Source organism: Desmodus rotundus, chromosome 9 (assembly GCF_022682495.2).
Source record: "Desmodus rotundus isolate HL8 chromosome 9, HLdesRot8A.1, whole genome shotgun sequence".
In the NCBI taxonomy this organism is placed as follows: domain Eukaryota; kingdom Metazoa; phylum Chordata; class Mammalia; order Chiroptera; family Phyllostomidae; genus Desmodus; species Desmodus rotundus.
Window position 1 is genome coordinate 88,562,940 of NC_071395.1, and position 20,420 is coordinate 88,583,359.

At 38.2% G+C, this 20,420-nt stretch overlaps 1 protein-coding gene across 7 annotated transcripts in view; it reads right to left on the reverse strand.

The window, feature by feature from the left end:
• The window catches only part of HELZ (helicase with zinc finger), a 150,550-nt gene that overhangs the window by 22,339 nt on the left and 107,791 nt on the right, over positions 1-20,420 (reverse strand). For all 7 annotated transcript variants that reach the window (XM_053911792.1, XM_053911793.2, XM_053911794.2 and 4 more), the window contains 7 exons: positions 15,838-15,889; positions 14,909-15,099; positions 12,932-13,139; positions 7,706-7,785; positions 3,217-3,787; positions 2,553-2,793; positions 1,227-1,743 (listed from right to left, as the gene is read on the reverse strand). In XM_053911792.1, the coding sequence (XP_053767767.1) occupies positions 1,227-1,743; positions 2,553-2,793; positions 3,217-3,787; positions 7,706-7,785; positions 12,932-13,139; positions 14,909-15,099; positions 15,838-15,889 (1,860 nt within the window). The remainder of the gene's footprint in view (positions 1-1,226; positions 1,744-2,552; positions 2,794-3,216; positions 3,788-7,705; positions 7,786-12,931; positions 13,140-14,908; positions 15,100-15,837; positions 15,890-20,420) is intronic.

Here is a 20,420-nt window from a genome sequence, read left to right on the forward strand (position 1 = left end):
GGAGACTTCAATACACTACTTTCAGTAATGGATACAAAACCTAACAGAAGATCCAAGGAACTGAAAATTTGAACGACAGTGTAAACCAAACAGATCTAACAAATCAGTAGAACACTCCACCCTACAAGAACAAAACACATCTTCTTCTCTAGGGCACCTGAAAAATTCTCCAGGACAGACCATGCATTGGGCCACAAAACAAGTCACAATAAATTTTAAAAGATTAAAGTTATACCAATATGGTCTCCAACCACAGTGGAACAAAATCAGAAATCAATAACAAAAGGAAATTTGGGAAACTCACCCTAGATATACTTGTTTTTCTCTAATTTTGCCAAATATGCACCCTAAACATTATACTAGAGGTTCTGGCCAGGGTAATTCGGCAAGAAAAAGAAATAAAATGCATTCAGGTTGGAAAGGAAGGACAAAACTGTATTTGCAGATGGTATTATCTTCTACACAGAAAAATCCTAAGGTATCCACAAAAAACCTATCAGAGATAATAAAGAGTTCAGCAAGTTTTTATGGTCTATGCCAAACAGCACTGCTTTAGAAGCCTTATAACGTGGAATTACTGAGATTTTCGTATCAGTGATGCTCTTTAGAAATACCTAAGTAGTTTAAGATTAAAAAGTTCAATTTACCTTAAAATGCTTAGTGTAATAGAGTCAATTTTGTGTTAAACACTGCCAATTCTGACATCTGGGAACCAGTGCACCATTTGGTGTCACCTGCTGCCTCTAAGAAACTACCGGGATGAGTCACAGGATGAGGAGCACAGCACTTGGGACTGGCCACTGGCTGAGAAAGCCAACCTCTACAGAAAGTTCTAATTAACAAATCTGTAATAAACCAATGTAACTTAGGCAAAAAGATAAATCACTAAAAGCCATTTCCCAGAATCAGACCGGACTAAGCCAGCTTCCCTCCTCAAGTCAGTCAGGTGGTGAAATGTTCCAAAACAACAATAAAAGACTCCAAGGGGCTTCATGTTTCAATAATAATGACCATTCTTAAAAGTCTGAAATACCCCACTTAAGGCTGGCGGGGGCGGAGCGGGGGGAATGGAAGAGAGGATATGATTAAACTAAGTTCCAAGACAAGAGTAGCTTTAATAGACTATTAAATTCAATATGATCTGTCCACTATTATCAAATCAATAAATACTGGTATTTTTTGCAATCAACTCATCTTGAAGAAAATAGGAAAAGAAAGGCATTTACCTCTTCTAAGCTAGGGAGCGAAGAAGAAGATACTGTTCGAGATGACAATGGGTGAAATGGCTCTTGACCGACAGCGTGTTGATGATTCTGTATTTGTACAAAAGGATTCTGCGGTGGCCTGTGAGGCAGCGGAGGTAGGCCATAGGGAAAACCTGGCCCCATCAGGTGATTCTGTTGTAAGTTAGCAAAAGTCCATGCTCCATCAGGTGCCAGGTATTTCAAGGGAGGTGGGGCAAGGTGTTCAGATGGCAAGGAGAAAGGTGAGCTGAAGATCTGGGGTGGTAGGCGCTGTGGAAATGCCGGGTTGTTGGCTACTTCAACGTCTCTGCTGTTGTCATTAAAGTTAGAAAAGTGGCCACTGTGATCTGTACTGGAGGGGGGAGATGGGACTGCTGGTGGGCTCCTAGTCTGAATTTGTCTATATTGCAAAAGTCTTGATTGAGGTGGTGGCATTTCAGCTAGTTCGCGTGCTTCACTTGGATCACGATTAGACAGTTCTCTGAGTAAGCCTTGCAACCTACATAAAGACAACGAAGTATGAGGGGGAGAAAACAAAAACGGGCTCCAGGACATTAAGGAGAGCTTCGTCAATGACACGTGAGATTTCTACAAGCAAAATCATAATACATAACTTGAGCTAACATTAATTAATCTCAAATATAAGCAGTAACACTCAACAGATGCTGAACTGCAGACACTGAGTGTGCCCAAGTACCTGATGTCTTTCTTTTCCCTCTGTACAAAAACAGCTCTCCTTGTCTCTACGTCCAGTGGCGGGCAGTGATAAAAGGTCACCACGATGGCGAACCTTATTCAGAAGGGATTAGGAAACACTTCAATGCATTCACATGATACTGGCCATAAAAACAAGTTTAGAGTCAGAACTGAGCACTCATAAATGTCTGTAGTTAAAAGAAGGTAGGATTTGGTGCTACCAGAAAAAAATTAATAATGTATTTATCATTGTTAACTTTCAACCATTGATTTACTTCTGTCTTCATTCATTCTTCATAAGTACTGCTACTGAGTATGAAAAACACACTACTGAGTAGGATGGTATGTTTCTTTTCTAGAAGAGACCACAAAGCAAAGGGCCATGTTATTTTACAGTCCCCAGCACACTGTCCATGCCTAGTTTTGCAGCTACTTCCAAATTGATCCTCCATATTTTAGGGTCAATCAATAAGCTGTGTAGCATGTGCCCAGAAGGCCAGCATCCAATTTCTCTGGGGACAATATTCCAATGTGAGGCTAAAAGAACAACATTCAAGAAAGAAAAGAGTGGCTGGGTCATGTTTCAGAGGCTGGTTTTAGTTGCTGAGATACCTTGAAACTGTTGTTTCTGCTTCACCTTCGGCACTGCTATGGAGCTTCCAGTCCGCCCTCACTGGCGGCTGATGTAACCCAATGGGCGGCTGAGGAAGATGCTGGAGGTGAGGGTGAGGATGGTGATGGTGTGAGTATGGAATACTGCCCTGACTCAGATAGGCGTGATGCTCATTCCACTGCTGTAACCGCACTTGCTGCTGCCTTAATGTTTCCAGGGCCACACTCCCATGCATACGATCTGCAAAAACATTTGTGGAAAGTTAAGTTTTCCTGCATACAGGGTCTCCAGTTAATTTTTCAAGAGTTTTTACAACCAGATTTCTCCACAAAGACAAAGACACGGCTATAGTTAGGGTTTTGGAGAAAGCAAATGTTTTCTAAATTTGCCAGTAACCGGGGTTATGGTAATGATGATGATGAGGAGGAGGAGGAGGAGGATTCTTCCTTAGCTACATAATCACATACGCGGGCATCGACTGGGTGCTTAATATCATATAGCATTTGCAACTAGATTCTGATTATTACACTAAGTGATTAGGTTTTGCTGGTATTATTTAAAGAAATGAATCAATCCTGATCCACATTAGTACTGTATAGTACATGTCATTATAGGTAAATAATCTCTGAATTTGTCACTTTCAGTAGTGACAGGAGCACTTACCTAGGGCCTCCCCGATAGGCAATCCTGGGGGGTTCTCATCAGTAAAGTTATTCAGATGTGAAGGAAGAATGGGGCCAGGCTGCGCAATGGCTCGCAGGGGACTGTGGCCTTCTTGCAGCATGGGAGGGGGCTGCTGCTCAGGAATCACAGCCTCTGTAGGAGGTGACTGTGGTCGATGAGAAACTGCATTATTAAAAAAAGCACTGTTGGGCCCTGACTGATAGGCAGGAGAAAGTTGAGGAGGAGGCTGCTGAGTCAGCTGATTCAACGGATTCTGCTGCTGGACTACCTGATTTGGTTGGGATGGCATTTGATTTGGTTGTTCAGGCAAATTATTCTGCTGCTGATTTAACAAGGCGTGCTGCTGTGGAATTGGAAACGGTGGTCTTGGGAGCTGGGGAAGGGGATGAAAGTGACGACTGGGGATTGCATACTGTGCATGGGGAGCGGGGAGGGGAAGGTTTATGTGTCTTGGGTTGAGATTATCTTTGCGATGAAATTTGGTATTGGGATAAACGACACCAGGACGTGATTCAGGACTTCTGTTCTGTGGATTTGATTCCAAATCAGTCTAGGAAAAAAAAATAAGAAGTCTTTTTAACAGTGGAAAAACCCAGGTCCTGTGGCTTTCCACCTTCCCCACCCCTAGCACATCTTAAGGGTATCACACACTCTTATCAGCAATGGCAAGAAGGCAGGGTACCCAATCAATCACTTTCTGACACTCAAATTAGGAAATAATTATTTTTTAAATTAGGAAATATGAAACAGCATGTTAAGTCTGAGTCATAAGAAGAGATACTGCCATTTTATTAGCATACCCACTTTAATTCCTTTAAAAACATTATTTTTAATTTCACACTTTCTTCCTTGGAAGATAACCATTTATTCCCTTCTGATATAAATCATTAAAATGTGTTCTTTCCTTCTGACTTCATTGTTTTTACATATCTTTCTTCAAAGATATTTATATTAATTTAAGAAAACCTGAAGTGAACAAATAAATAATTTATCATGTTAGTATAACCAATTTGGTTGTCAGTTTTTTATATTAGTTATTGACATTTATTCTTTCAAGAAACATTTTTGAGGGCTTACCAAGGGCATTATGACTGGTGCTAGAGATTAAAAAGCAATAAAAAGATTCAGTCTGTATCCTCAAGAGCTTAGTGCAGCAGGGGTTGGCCAACTCCGGCCCCTAGGCCATTTCCTGCTGAAGGATTTCTGTAGGTTTTACTGGAACACAGCCACGCTCATCCACTTATTCGCTGGCTATGGCTGCCTTCTGACTATAGTGGCAGAGTTGAGTGGCTGCAACAGAAACCATATGACCCACAAAGCCTGAAGATTTGCTATCTGGTCTTTTGCAGAAAAAGCTTGCTAAGCCTTGGCTTAAGAGCCCAGTAGAGGGTGCCAACATGTAAACATAAAATTAGAAGGGCTGTAAGTGGAAATGATGAGATTCTAGTGCCTGGGAAAATTAAAAGTGGCTTCACAGAGGCTGTGGCATGTAAGTTGAATCTTACTCAAAGAGCTGGAATTTTCCAGGGTGGGAAAGACATTCTAGCTAAAGATAATAGCTTATACAAGAGTGGAGAGAGGAGAAAAAGTATGGCAGATCTGCAGAGCATGAGAAGTTGTGTGTACATAAAGCCATAACTTCACTTGTTTCTATGTTGTTTTCCCCTTCTTGACATTAAATGAAACTGCAAGAGCCCAATTACACTCAACCCTGAATGATTCAATACTGAGTATAAACATTTTTTTAATCCTGCAAACTGTGGCAAGTTCTAAAACTTCTGTAAGGTAGGGAATGCTGTCATCCTTCTGGCATGTGAGGCTCCTCATAAATGGTGACAATGGGAAAAACAAATATAACGCGGAAAGAAGCAATTTCCCTTTTCCATCTTTGTCAAAACACTCAATGAGCTGTTTTTGTACTTCAGTGTTGAAATGGTCACTGAGGAGTACTTGCCTCACCAAAGGCTCTCAAGTTAGACCTAGAATTGGCCACTCCCAAGAACACAGAACAAGTAGCTTGTTCCTGCATTGAAGCTGGGGTACACCGACAAGCAAGCTATGTGCCAACCCAGCCCCAAGTGCACTCTCAGCTCTAATTACTACCTGAAATGGACTGCCGTTACGTTGGGCCAATTTGCATACACCTAGTCCTTCAAATCCCTAGGTGTGTACAGATGGTCTAGCAAATGAAATGAGGAGGACGACTCTGTGCTAGTCAGCCCAAGCTGCTGCAACGCCTGCTCTTCCGATGTCTCAGGATCTGATTAAGGTTCTTTATAAACAAACATTTTTCCCCATAAATCATCTTTTTAAAGACTGAAGCTACATTCGGCTGGGATATACTTTTCCAAAGACTGTTGATACACATACTCTGACTGCATGAAGGAGATCAGGATGAGATGTCAAGGCTGTTTGTGAATAAGCCTGTGTTTTCATTGCCACCTTCCCTTCTGACTTTGACATGGGCGGGTAACTAGGCCAGGGCCATAGAAATTTAGATCAAGACATGGTACCTTATGATACTACAATGAGCCAGGCAGGACAGGGGGCTGTAAAGTCTGAAGGAATCTGAGTCTATTATTATCAGAATTAAATTATCACTTTCCTCCTAATACTGAGTTCTCAATTCAAGGAGAACTAGGAAGTTTTCTTCCTCAGGACAAAGCATATGGGTGGGAAGGAAAATGAAACACATCTATCAGTTTGCTGAGTCTCCTAACAGGGAAGGATCATAACAGAAACTTAAAAACAAAGACATGAAAAGCACTTAGCTGTCCTGGCTTCATTTGCTCTGACAGTACCTAAGACTCTGACACATGGTTTGGTCCTAAGTGCCTCTCACAACTGCCACTGCCACCGCACGGCCCTAACTACCCTGCCGTGTCATCTCCCTGCTCCCTTCCCAAACACACGGGACTCCTACTTGCACTGCCGCTGCCCTCCGACACTGCTGGGAAGTCCCCGGCTGCCTCACTCACAAGGCAGCTCCCCCCATGGGCACTGTGTCCTCCCAACTGTGGAAACTGAGTCAGAGCTGCTTATGGGACGTAAACTGAATCTAGAGAGCAGTTGCTTACAGCAAGGCCGGGGCTGGAGATACAAGTTTGGAAATCACTGCCGTGGAGCAGGCATTTGAAATCACAGAAATGGACTAGTTCGTAGTAATAAACCATGGTATGCAAAGAGAGGTGTGGGACAGTGACAGAACACTGAAAAACCCCAACTTAAGGACTAGGAACAGATGGGAAGGAGGTGGACAGGAGCTTATCAGAGGGACAGAAGGTCATGTTAGAGCAAGTTGTGAGAAGTAGAAATGTGTGTCATAGGAACCAAAGAGAAACAAGACGGTCAAGATGAAAGCAGTAGAAAACGGTGCCCAGTGCCAGAGAGACGTCAGTCAAGAAAGACACAGCTAAAGCGCGTTCGTAACACTTGGGCCCTTGGAGCACAGCAGCGTCAGTGAGGTGCCGAGGCCTGGCACTAGACTGTGTTGGTTAAGACGCATATAGAAGGTGAGGCGGGAAGGAGAAATTAGGTCAGTAGCTGTAAGAAGATGAAGGTCAAAGAAAGTGTCTTTTTAAAAAACAGTCTATCAATCAATTTACTTATGGCCTAAGGAGGAAGAACCAGTAGCTAGAAAGAATCTAAAGATAAATGAGAGGAAGGGACAAGGCCTGTGAGGTTATCAGAAGGGGACAGATTAGTTTTAAGGGGAACTCCTCCTCTGAGACCGGTGATAGGGAAGTGAGGCTGTTCGAGGATGCAGAAAAGTCTAAGGCTGTAAATTAACGGGTTGGATCCTGATGGCAGAGGTCTAAGGCAAGGTCATCTCCTGATTACAAGGGTAACAGAGGGGGGCAAGATAACCAGGCATGAGGAGAGCTGCGGAGAAGACTGGGCCAAAGGAGCCAGGTAAAAGGAGTGTGGGAGAGCCGCTGGGGTTCCCGAAGATCAGGAAACACGAAGGTCCAGTGGTACTAGTCCAGCCAACAACGTGGTTTTCCCCAACTGGCTCACAAGCGCAGGAGCAGAGACGGGAGACGAACAAAGGGAGAGAGTTAAGGGTTTATCACTGGGTATGAGGAAAGAACAAGGTAAGGGACTTCAGAAGTTAAGCCTTCCTTCCTCTGAGGAAGTTAATGTTTCCTTCTTCTTCACTATATAGCTCTTCTCATTCTGAGACAATTTTAATGACTCATCCTCTAGCTGTGTCTTCATTTACTAATTTATCACAGAAAGTCTCTGAATCCAAGTTTATCACCAAGTATCACAATCTGAGAAGAGTATAGTGATAAGATAATAATGCAGCCAAAGAGACAGTGGAGGGAAAGAGGCTAACATGACCCACCAGACCACTGTGAAACAACAAACATAAAAAATATACATAAAAAGGTAAATGCTTTCTTTTTTAAACATCAAGATTCTAAACCCATTGGCACAGCGCATTCACTACATATAAGCAGCATACCTGTTTTGATTCTGTAGGCTTTTTCTCTGGTGTTCGAATCTTATTAATTTCAGGTCCAGGATTATTTGTCTCACTTTTACCTAAGAAAATATTTTAAAATTCTTATAAATTGTCCCCAGTGGATATTTTATTTCCAATGATTATCCATTATTAGACAAAAGAAGTAAAGTATTTTAAACATTTTTCACCCATTATTACTGATTTATATTACTGCTTGAGTTTTGTTCTTAAATTTTCAGTGGCAGTTTCTCTGCAAGAAAGAAAATGTATAAATGTAGCAAACCTCACTGATAAGGCAAAAGCTTAATAAAGGGATAATCTTAAAATATCAAATAATTCCAGAGACAATTTGACAATCTCCAAGAATTTACAGCCTCAATTTCTTAAACTAGACATAGAAAAACACTTGGCATTCTTGCTCATTTATAAAGGCTCAAAAAGTTGGTTATTTACAAGTGCAATTAAGCAAAATCCAAATAATGTGTCAGTCTAACATGATAACAGGCATCTACACTGAGTAAAGATATTCTGAAAGAAATGTAGTTATATGTTTAAAAGTAATAGATATCAAACGAAATGTAAGTGAAAGATAAATAGTAAAGGAAGCAAAATTAGTATTAAAACTATCACAATTATATTAGACAATGCTACTTCATGCATGGGAAAGGCTTTTAATATATAACAATTAACTGCTGGATTATTTTAAATTCCTTGAAAGAATCCTTGATTTAGGTTCTTGTTCAAAAACATTCCCTTAGGAACGCCACCAAAACTGTATAATCAATTATCGTGCCAGGATGGCCTTACTACGAAACCACAAGGAATAAAAACCACGTCTAAGATGAAAAGTACATTGGATGGAACTAGTGGCAAGTTAGACCACGCAGAAGAAACATAGTGAAGCAGAAGGCAGAACAACAAAAACAATGCAAAATGAAATATAAAAAGAAAAATAATTTTTTTAGTGACTGCTATGACGAAGTAACCGCTTGAGCTAAAGTTGACCCGAATTTTTTTTAAATGAAGAGAGCATCTTAAAATGTGGGGAAACTTTAAGCAGACTAATATACAGGTAGCTGGAATTCCTGCAGAAGAGAGAAGGTAAGAGAAGAAAAACTATCTAAAGAAATAAAGGGTCAAAGTTTTCCAAATTTGATGAAAACTATAACCCACAGATCCAAGAAACTCAACAAACCCCAAAGACAAGAAGCCTGAAGAAGGAGCTACTGATACAACAGGAAATGTTATAATCAAATTACTAAAAACAGTATAAAAGAAACTCTTAAACGCAGTCAGGGGAAAAAGGACACATTTCATACAGAAAAACAAAGATAAAGTTGACATCAAATTTCTCTGAAAAAACTCATCACCAGCAGACCTGCACTACAAGGAATGTTAAAAGAACTCCTTTGGGCAGAAGGAAAATTGTATCAGATGGAAACGTGAACATACAGAAATAAATGTGACCAGAAATACTAACTACATGGGTAACACAAAATATTATTTAAAACTTTTTAAAAAGATACTCGGATGTTTAAACAAAAATAACAACAATGTGTAAAGCGTATAACATATATAAAGGTAAATGTATTATGACAATATCATAAAGGCCAGGAGAGAAAAAAATGAACTATTATAAGGTTCTTTTACTGTACAAGAACTAGTAAATATATACTGCACACTGTGATAAGTTTAAGATGTATACTATAAACCCTAAAGAAAATACTAAACTAATGAAGTTATAGCTAATAAGCCAACAAAGGAGATAAAATGGAATCATAAAAAATACTCAAATAATCCAAAAGAAGGCAGATTAAAAGGAAACAAAAACAGATTGGGCAAATTAAAAACCATATAGAGCAAGATGATAAAACCAAACCTAACTATATAATAATCGCCTTAAGTATAAGTGGTCTAAATAACCCAATTAAAAGATATTATCACATCGGATTAAAAAAAAAAAAAACACCAAGAGCCAACCATATGCTTTCTAAAGGAAATGTGTTTTAAATACAAAGACAAAAATAAATTAAAAGGTCAGTAAATGATATACCATTTGGCTAGTGTTAGTGACTGCTAACACTAGCCAAAACAAAGCTAAGTGGCTCTATTGGTATTAAGCAAAGTAGATCTCAGAGCAAAGAATATTACCAGGGATAAAGAAGGTCATTCGTTCCATCATGATAAATGAGTTAATCAAGAGCACAGTATTTTAAATGTTTCTGTACAGAATTTCAACAAGCATCAAGTAAAATAAAAATATATACAAATACCAATTACATTTGAAGATTTCAACATTCGCTCTCAATATTTATTTTTTTAAAAACAGGCAGGAAAGCAGCAAGGATAGAGCAGACTTGAACAATCCTATCGACCAATTTGACCTAGTTCGCAGATATACAGCATTCTGTTCATCTTAATAGACATGGAAAATTTACAGATAGACCATCCTGGGTCATAAAACAAATCTCAGTAAATGCAAAAGGATTCGAGTCATACAAAACATGCTCTCCTAGTGCAATGGAATTAAAGCAGAAATCAGTAACAGAAAATTTCTTAGAAAATCCCCAATAATTTTCAAAAATAAAACTCACCGTCCTAAATAATTCATGGATCTCATTTCGAGGGAAATCAGAAAGTGTATAGAATTGAATAAAATAAAAATACAACTTGTGGAATTTGTGGAATACGCTACTGAGGAGGAAAATTGTAACACTAAATACCTGTATTAATCTTTCACCTTAAAAAAAATGAAATAAATTAAAGACCTTAAGAGAGACATGCCCTGTTCATATATCAGAATACTCAATATTATTAAGATGTCAGTTGTCCCCAAATTGAGCTACAGATTCAACATCGTCCCAATCAAAATTCCAGTAGGGTTTTTTTTGTAGAAACTCAGCTGATTCTAAAATGTATATGGAAATGCAAAGGACCTGAAATAGACAATTTTGGAAAACAATGAAGTTGGAAGATTTACACTACTAGATTTCAAAATGTTTATAAAGCTATAGTAATCAAGACAGTGTATTCGGCATAACCATAAACATATGCATCAAGAGAACAGAACAGACTTCACATATGTGGTCAACTGATTTTCAACAAAGCAACCAAGTGAATGTAATGGAGGAAGGGCAGTGTTTTTAACAAACAGTGCTGAAACAACTATATATATATATATATATATATATATATATATATATATATATATATATATATATACACACACACACACACACATACACACACAAAATACGTATATGCATAAACAACAGAAAACAACAACAAAAGCCCTCCAATCCTTACCTCACACCATACACAAAAATTAACTCAAAATGAGCCTAAAGTAAGAACTAAAACTATGAAAAGTTCTTGGAAAAAAAAAAGATAATCTTTGTGATCTTGAATTAGGCAAAAATGTTTATACTGTTAAGAAAAGGCAAGCCATATCCTCAGCAAAAACATTTTTTTTTAAAGATTTTATTCATTTATTTTCAGAGAGAGGGGAAGAGAGGGAGAGAGAGAAATATGAATGTGTGGTTGCCTCTCATGTGGCCCCCACTGGGGACCTGGCCCAGCAACCCAGGCATGTGCCCTGACTGGGAATCGAACCAGCAACCCTTTGGTTTGCAGCCCGTGCTCAATCCACTGAGCTACACCAGCCAGGGCAGCAAAAACATTTTCAAAACATATATTTAATTAAAGGTTTGTGTCTAAAATGTATGAAGAATTCTTGTAAGACAAGCCAGTAAAAAAGCAGCACTTGATCAAAGATATACAGATGGCAAATAAGCCTAATGAAAAGACACTCAGCATCATTAGTCACTGGAACACACAAATTAATACCACAATCAGATACTATCAGATACCCCTGCAAGGGTAAAGTTAAAAAGACGGACAATATCAAGTGCTAATAAGAATGTGGAGCAACTGGAAATCACATATATTACGGCAGAAATGAAGAATGATCCAGTCACTTTAGAAAACAATAAGGCAGTTCCTTATAAAGTTATAATATTTCACTCCTGAGTAATTCTCTTTCACCCAAGAGAAATGATAATATATGTTCAAACATGTATTCATAGCAGCTCAGGAGCCAAAAATCAGAAATCACAAGGGCATCCATCAACTGACAGACAGACAAAAACATGGCAGTGCGTTCATGCACTGGAATATTAATCAACAGTGGAAAAGAACAAACAATTGACACAGGCAACGTGACCCAATCCCAGGAGCATTAAGCTAAGTGAACAAAGCCAAACCAAAAAAACGACATCCTGTATGATTCCATCTATGACACGTGAGAGTAAAGACTAAAGTCAGATTAGTGGTTGCCCAGGGCTGGGGGCTGGAGGAGACCAACTGCAAAGGGACATGAAGGGGCTTTCTGAGGTCATGTAAATATGTACCCTGACTTTGGCGGTGATTAACAACTCGGTGTATTTGTCAAAACAACTGTGCATTTTTTTTTTTCAATAGCAGAATACATATTTTTCAGAACCACTTCACCTTCTACTAACAACTGTGCATTTTAAAAGGGTGAATGTTACTGTATATAAATTATACCTCAATAGGTCTGACTTTAAAAATTATAGTGGGTAATTTTCTCTTATTTACAATTCTAAAAGACAAGAGACTATGACTTGCATAAGAAACAACTACTTTAAATCAACTATTGCCACACAAGCATTAATGTTTAGTATACCACAAAAATATTTTGGGTCAACAAAAATGTTTAGCAAAAGAGAGGTTTCTGTCTCAATTGTAAATGACTACCACTTAAAACACTTCAAGTACTGGTCCTGGCCTGGTAGCTCAGTTGGTTAGAGCATCGTCCCAACACGCCAAGATTCAATCCCTGGTCAGGGCACATGCAAGAATCAACCAATGAATGCACAAATAAGTGGAAGAACAAAAACCAATGCTTCTCTTAATCTCTTTCTCTCCCTTAAAAAAAAATAAAATATAACACTTTAGATATTAAAATTTAATATTTTTCAGGAAATTGGTAATACCAATCATAAGGTAGGTTACATACAAATTTTGTGTGTGGATATATCTGTATCTTCTGGAGAGAGGATCTATAGTTTTTATGTCAGACTGTTTTCTCAAAGAGGTCTATGATCTATAAACAAGTTCACAATCACACTGTTAAAGGAACCTTATATGTTGATACAACTTGGCACATCATCAGTTTAGAAACATGAGAACAGCAAAGCAACTCACCATTTCGATGTTGCTCATGTTGATCCTTCTCCTGATGCTGGTTTTGTGGCTGCCCTATGCTGACAGGTGGGTGATGCCCAAGGCCATAAGGTATAGGAGACCCCCGTCCATGAGTCTGTAAGAGGTTCATATTATAGGCCATCGCTGCCTGGTGTGTAATGATTCGAGGATCAACAGCAAACCTACCCTGGTATCCTGTCCATGGTACCTAAGTTATTACAAGAAACAAAATAATTGTACTGCATACATTTGGAAAGGCAAACTGCTATAGTGCTATGATTGGCGGGGGACGGGGGGAGCAAACACACACGGAGATGTTAATTTTATCAAAATGAATAACTACAAAGTCAGTGTTAATGCTCACAACTGGTAGATTACTGGTACATTTCAAATGGCCTCAAATGGCTTCCTGAATCTTTAGTAAGGGAAAACTGATCATTTTACAGGTTAGGAAGAAATCCAGGACTTAAAACAGGCAATTAATTATTCTTTAATGAATTAAATCATTTTATAGATTTGAACCATTTCCCCTCAATATGAATGTATCAGATTACCATGAAAATTATCTTTTAAAGTCCTAAGTATATAGTTATAGAGTTTAATGGACTGACTAAGAGAAAAGGGCAAAAATTAAGAAGCAATTTAGTCTAAGGAGTCTCAACTCAAAAAACATGTATTCCAACTTTATATGAATAACCAAACCATTTAACATTCATTTATGATAGGCAAAATTCATAAAGGTCATTAGTTTAAATTAATGCTTTTGATTAATTCAATTCTTCCCTTAAATTACAGAAACAGAAAATTTCTTTATATATATATATATAAAATCCCTGCATATTAACATAAAAGGGATAAATACAATGACACCTGAGCTACTGCCCCTATTATTTTATTTTAACTGCTAAATGCAAACTCTCCAAAATCTTATATAATAAAAGCCTCTTTGACCTAGTAAAATGAAATATAAATCCTAAGGGACTTACTATTTAAAGCAGATGATGTATAATGTTGCCAGGCTGTCTGGGAAGAAATAACTCAGCTAAAATTGAAAGTCTGTGGGGAGTGGGCATGAATTACATATTTCTTACTGACAGTTACGCTCATTGGCTGCTGTGATTTTGAACCGTCATGATCAATGTGGCTGAGAAATGCCTGTAGCTCAGCAGTGTTCCATTCTGGGGATGTGGGCAGGGGTAGCAAAGATCCTCGGCAATGATCCCCTTTGCTGGGAATTACAGCACTTGCCTTAAATGAAAGAAAGGCTTTCTAGGCTAAAATTCCTGAATTTGGAAGTATGAGTATATCAGCAAATTAACAAAATTACCAAAATATTCAAATATATTAGAGGAAAAAAATGGGTTTTATACAAGATGGAAGTCCGCTAAAAGTCACAGTCTTAGAAAGGATTTAATAATGTTTTTAAGTACCAGTAAGATTTCATAAGGTGTAGAACTTCTCAGATAAATTTAGATCCAGGGGAGTTAGACTAATCCAGACCTCTTTGCCTTCTTCAAAGAACTGTATTTCTTAGGAAGGGTTAGTGAATTATACAAGACTAAAATGGAAAAGATAAAAGAAAAACACCACCTTACCAAATAAGAGCCCAATTTACTATCTGTTAACTTTTAGCCCAATTTCCCCAGTAAAAATAGTTTAAAAGAATACAAAGGCTTCTCAATCAAAATATCCAATTTACAGATTTCTTCATAGTCCCTGACAACCTAGTAACAAATTATAAGCCATAATTCACATTTCTTTGATCATTTCAAAATTGGAAGATTAAGGATAAGAACTGCTTTAAAAGAAATTAACAGTCATTGAAAAGTTTTTTTAAAGGTTGGTAGAACACTATTTTTAAAAGTTTTTTTAAAAAATTAACATTTAAAAGTTTTTAAAAAAAGGTTGGGATAGTCACTAATTTAGTGAAGCCTAATTTATTTCATTCTATAGGAAGTATCTCACATATCCACTTACAGGTAAAGGCACCGACATAACTACATTCCCTCCATAGACAGCAGGTACATAAAGAATACTTGTCCCAGTGTGAGGATCTATTCTCTGAACAGGGCTTGGAGATTTCCCCAGATTTGGGTGAGGCCCAAGCGCGGGCGGAGGGGTATACGCTCTAATGGGATTGCCAACAAGCACAGAAGGGTTGGGCTGAACTGAAAAACAGACAGAGTATAGTCAATAGCTGTACACATTCACCTAAACAAAAATAATTTACATCATCCGACAGCAACATATATTTCCCAGGTTTGCCATAAGATATCTTACAGTCAAAGAATTATTAGTGTGGAAGAGTAAAACACATTGTAAAAACCACAACCATTTAAAAATGTTCCCTAGAACTAGCTTGAGATATGCAAAGTATTTCTTTTATAAACTAGCATATTTTTAAATATCTTCTGAGGCTGGAGATGTGTCCTTCAAGACAGAAAACCATGCACCCATATACACTCTCAATAAACATTCCTCCAAGAATAGGAAAATATATAAAATTCTTCAGGATAAAGTTTTGACTTGCAATGGTAATAAAGCCACATACAAAATGAAGGATAAACAGTTATTATTTTAAAAGCATAATTCTGCAACATTTTAAATAACTGAAATAAACTTTACCTTGAAATTTGTATGACCCAACATTTGTAGGATATAAATATGTTCAAAAAACTTATCTTGCATAAAAAGCTTAAATGCTTTGCCTCAAAGTTTCTGGATATGTACCTTGGCACCTACAAAACCCTCCCTTTTAAGAAATGACACACGAATAGAAGAGTTAAGTGAGTTCTAAAGTGTTTGTGTGTGTGTCCTTCTCCCCGCCCTCCTCTTCCAAATGATGAAATCTGTGGTAAACCTATATCATAAACGTGAGCTTTCAGAGGACTCAAGTTTCCACTTACCAATTCCATCATTCTGGAAATGATCATTCTGGGTATGATGGAGGCTTTTCCCCTTTACAGAAAAAAAAACCCAATGTATAACAAACATATTTAACATTAGAAAACAATAACCATTTTCCTAATCCTATGCAAATCAAATGTTTACAGCAACAATTAAAACTGAAAAGACTACACGCCTTAATAACTTGCTCTGAGTCGCCTTCCTGTGCAAATATTAAGTCACGGCGCTAGAACATAAGTGTTCTCAGCCTCAAGTTAAGGATATCTAAAATTCTTTTTCTTTCTAAGATTTTACTTATTTATTTTTAGAGAGGGGAAGGGAGAGAGAGGGAGAGAAACATCAATGTGTGGGTACCTCACGTGCACCCGCTACTGGAGACCTGGCCCACAACTCAGGCATGTGCCCTGACTGGAAACTGAACCAACTACCCTTCGGTTCACAGGCCGGCGCTCAATCCACTGAGCCACACCATCCAGGGTAGAGCATCAAAAATGTACATACACTTTAACCCAGTAATTGCACTTCCAGGAATGAATCCAAATGGAGTAATAATGAATTCGGACACAGATGTTCATCTCGGCATTGTTTATACATGTGATGACATGTTAACCTAAATGTCCACCAGTGGAGCATGACTAAGTAAGCAATGGCAGGTTCACACAATGGTATACTGCCATACCATTAAAAATTATGACTTCTGGGCAGAAACAGTATTTGAAGAGACAATGGTTCTGAATTTGCAGACTTTAAAAAATTCCTTTCTCTTTCCATTGGCTAAATGTAACACATAAAGCCATTATACAACCCAAGTAGCACATTATACAATTTACCCTTAGGGACATACAAATTTGCTATTTGTACACTGCACCTGAAAACTAAAGGGAGAGAAAATGTCTATAGCAAGAAGAAAAATCCATTCTTGACCACAGCAAAAGTGCAGTGACGCTTCATTTACCTCCCTGTCAGCAACATATTCAGATCAGCACTAAACATCACAGGTCAGTTGGTTAGTTATGGGTGGGCAAGGGCAGCTAAGTTCTAAGTTTAAAAAGTAAAAAGAAAAAGTCAAAATAAAATCATATTTGGTCTATTAGCCATAAGAGAATCTTCACAGTGATTGGCACTATTTTTAAAAACCAAACTCCTCAGGAGAGAGAAGTGGTAAGAAATGCAGGCAGAAGAAAGGAGAAAAAGTGAAAAGGAGAAAATGGCAGGCAGCAGAGCTGGCAGAAGTAGGTGGGAAGATCAGAAGCATGAGCAATTAGAAGTGACAAGAGCAGTCAGGGGCACATACGCTGGCAGAGTGAAGGAGAGCGGATGACACAGAAAAGAAAATAGTTCTAAGAGGATAACAAACCATTTAGATTTCCTAGTCTCTGAGGACCCATCAACCAGGGACAACTGTGTAGTATGTAATGGAAACAGTGATTTAGGCAGTGTAGGAGGCAGAAGGGCGCCCCAAAGATGTCCACACCCTAATCCCTAGAGCCCCTGAATGTGTCATGTTATGTGGCAAAAGGGACTCTGCAGATACAATTAAAGTTATGTCCTTACAGAAGTTATCCTGAATTATCTGGATGGACCCAATCTAATCACATGAGCCCTAAAGGCAGAGAAATTTCTATGTCTGGAGTCAGAGAGATGCAGCAGAAGAAGGATTAAGAGATGTGGTGGGAGGGGAAGTCAGAGACTCCAAGGGGAGAAGGATTCAATGTACCATAGATGGCTCTGAGGAAGGGCTACACACATGAACTAGAGACTAGATAATATTCAGAAACGGATCATCTGAAACGATCAAAGCATTATGTTATAGATTTTAGTTTGAGTTGTTTTTCAGCATCTATCCTCTGAATAGTTTTTATAGTATATGCAAATGACTGTTCCACTTTATCCAAGCTTCCGGACACTGCTCCCAGCAAGTGCCCTAGGAGTACGCAGAACGAAGACAGGCATACGGCTTTTCTCTGTGCCAGTTCTGCAGGCGCCCACGGAACAGGCACCGTTTTAAACGAGGCCTGGAGAGAATGAGGCGCTGAGGGTTGGCTAGGACTGCCCACTCCTGGATCCCCTAACATTGTCTACCTTCACTAAACCTTATCACAGAACCGACATCTTAACGAGGAGAATGAAGTTATTTGCTAAATAGCAAGAAGTATGTTTTGTGGACAAACACAGCCCTGAAGCAGCAGGTCCAAGAGCAGCACCTTTACCCTCCATCCAGCCTTCTGAGGAATTTATCTATGTGAAATCTGATTGGGATTTTAAGCCTTAGTCTAACATTAACAATACTAATTTCTAATATTTCTTATGGCCAGAATTGTGTTGAAAGGTAAACAGTAAGGAAACCTGGGAGGAAATCTTATGCCTTACTATCATGTTTTCAGAAATATCACCTTTTTCTATCAATGAAGTATATTCCCCTTTATCAGACTCTGACACATAAAATAAAATATCTGGGATTTGTTTCCAAGTTTTCCAGGGTGTACATTTGGTGGTGGAGAATGGGGGAAGTGGGCTGTAGATGAAACAAGATTAAGTTGATAATTAATGAAGCTGGATGATAGGGAATTCATTGTACTATTCTCTTAAGTAAAGGTTTGAAATTTTCTGCAAAGAAAGTTAAATTTAAAAAAAGACTTCAGTAAAAATTCAGACTTCAAAACAATTTCACGGAAATTAAAAAAATACTGGGGAGAGGTAGGGGATAAGGTGACAGAAATAACCTTTGGCTCACAATACTTCCATTATTTATTATTATTGATTATTGTTATGTATGATATAAATAATAATTTAAAATAACCAGATGGAGAGATAATTTGGTGAAATGCTGTGTTATTGACATAAAAATAACAGATGATTATCTACTGGATCAGTGAAGAAAATTCTCTAAAAAGTTTTTAAAAATTGGAGACATGGCTGCTTTGCCTTTGATTAGACAATCTTTTTGTTTAAAAAAAAAAAAAAAAAAGCCACAGTGTGGCTCAGTGGATTTAGCGCTGGCCTGAACCCCACCCCCCCCAAAAAAGCCACACTACTGGGTGCATCATAACCATTATTCACTTACCAGATACTTACTGAGCACCCACCACGTGGGGCTAAGCCCTAGGTGCTATAAAAAGAATCTAGAGTAGTATTTTTGTCTTTAGAGAGTTTAGGGTTTTGGAAAAGCAAGAGGATTCACCTTTAAAACAAAAACAGAAAGCAAACTGCAGGATCTTGCTTAGGCTCAGTAGACATTTGGTGCCATGGCTTCGATCTAGCTGCATCTACAGCACATTCACTGATGCTTATATTGCTCAGTTAAATTAAGAAGAGTTTACTCTATTGTACTTAAGAATGTGCAAAGGGTACAATGATTTTGCAACATTTTAAATAACAATAACATTTAAACGTTTCTACCCTACTCCTCACATACCCTACTAAGCTCTCGTTGTTCCCTGCAGAACCTGTAAAGCCTCTTGCATGAGCTCTTTCTTAGCTCCACTCATCATCTAAAAAACACCTCAAAGCATTCAGGATGAGCCAGATGTACTAGGCTCAGAGGCTAGAGCAGTAATTAATGCAGGCGAAAATCTCTGCCCCAACGGAGCTTATATTCTGGTTTTTGACATGTCTCCCCAATGTCCCACTATCCCACCCACTCAGCGGACTCCTAAAGATCTCTGGAGTGGAAACTGCCAGAAACCCACATCCTTCCTCTGACCATCCCCCTCCAACATCTGCTCTGAACACTACCTCGCTTATCTCTGCTTCCCTAGCACCTACCATTACACATAGGAGAAATTTAAATAATATCAGTTATTAATAGTTTAAGCTTTAAAAATCTAGAAGATTTATTTATGCAAAATGTTTAATCCCCTAGTACCCCAAGTCACTAAAGCATTATTGCACATTAGGTTCATTTTTATTAAACTAAGAATATACAACAGTATATTAACATAGAAAGTAGTTCTCAGCTTTATACCTATTTAACTAAAAAATTTTCAAGATATTAAACCATTAATGATTGCTTACGTATTAGGTTTTACATTTTTAAATGGAGCCCAAAACTGACTCACTCTATTACAAACTCACGTAAGTTTAATACCATGCTTATTGCTGATGACTAAAAACACACCAAAACACTGCAAGAACAAGTACTAAGCACCTCATTCTCATAACTTTTTCTTCTGGACGTTAAGTGCAAGCATTTTTTTTCAGACCCGCTAGTAAATAAACCAGCTGTCTCTGCCCAAAATAACTCTGTTCAAAAGTAGCAATGGCTTTGACTCTCCCACCTCCACTCCCTCTGACTGGGTGGCTTCTTATACAACAAGTACATGTCAAAATCAACTTCAAGAAGTCAGGCAAATTTTCTCACTGTGTCAAATACCACTTGAAATGAACTGGTCACCAACAAAGGATTAGAACTTTTTTCTTTATACAAATATTGTTACAACATTATTCCTTATAAATAACATGCTGTGTGACAGTCTAGTCTTTTAAACCGCTTTGTCTTATTCACATCTTACTAAAACAAGTCTATCAGTAGAAAGGACTGGGAGGTTCTCTCATTTGAAGGACACAAGAAGAAATCAGGTTC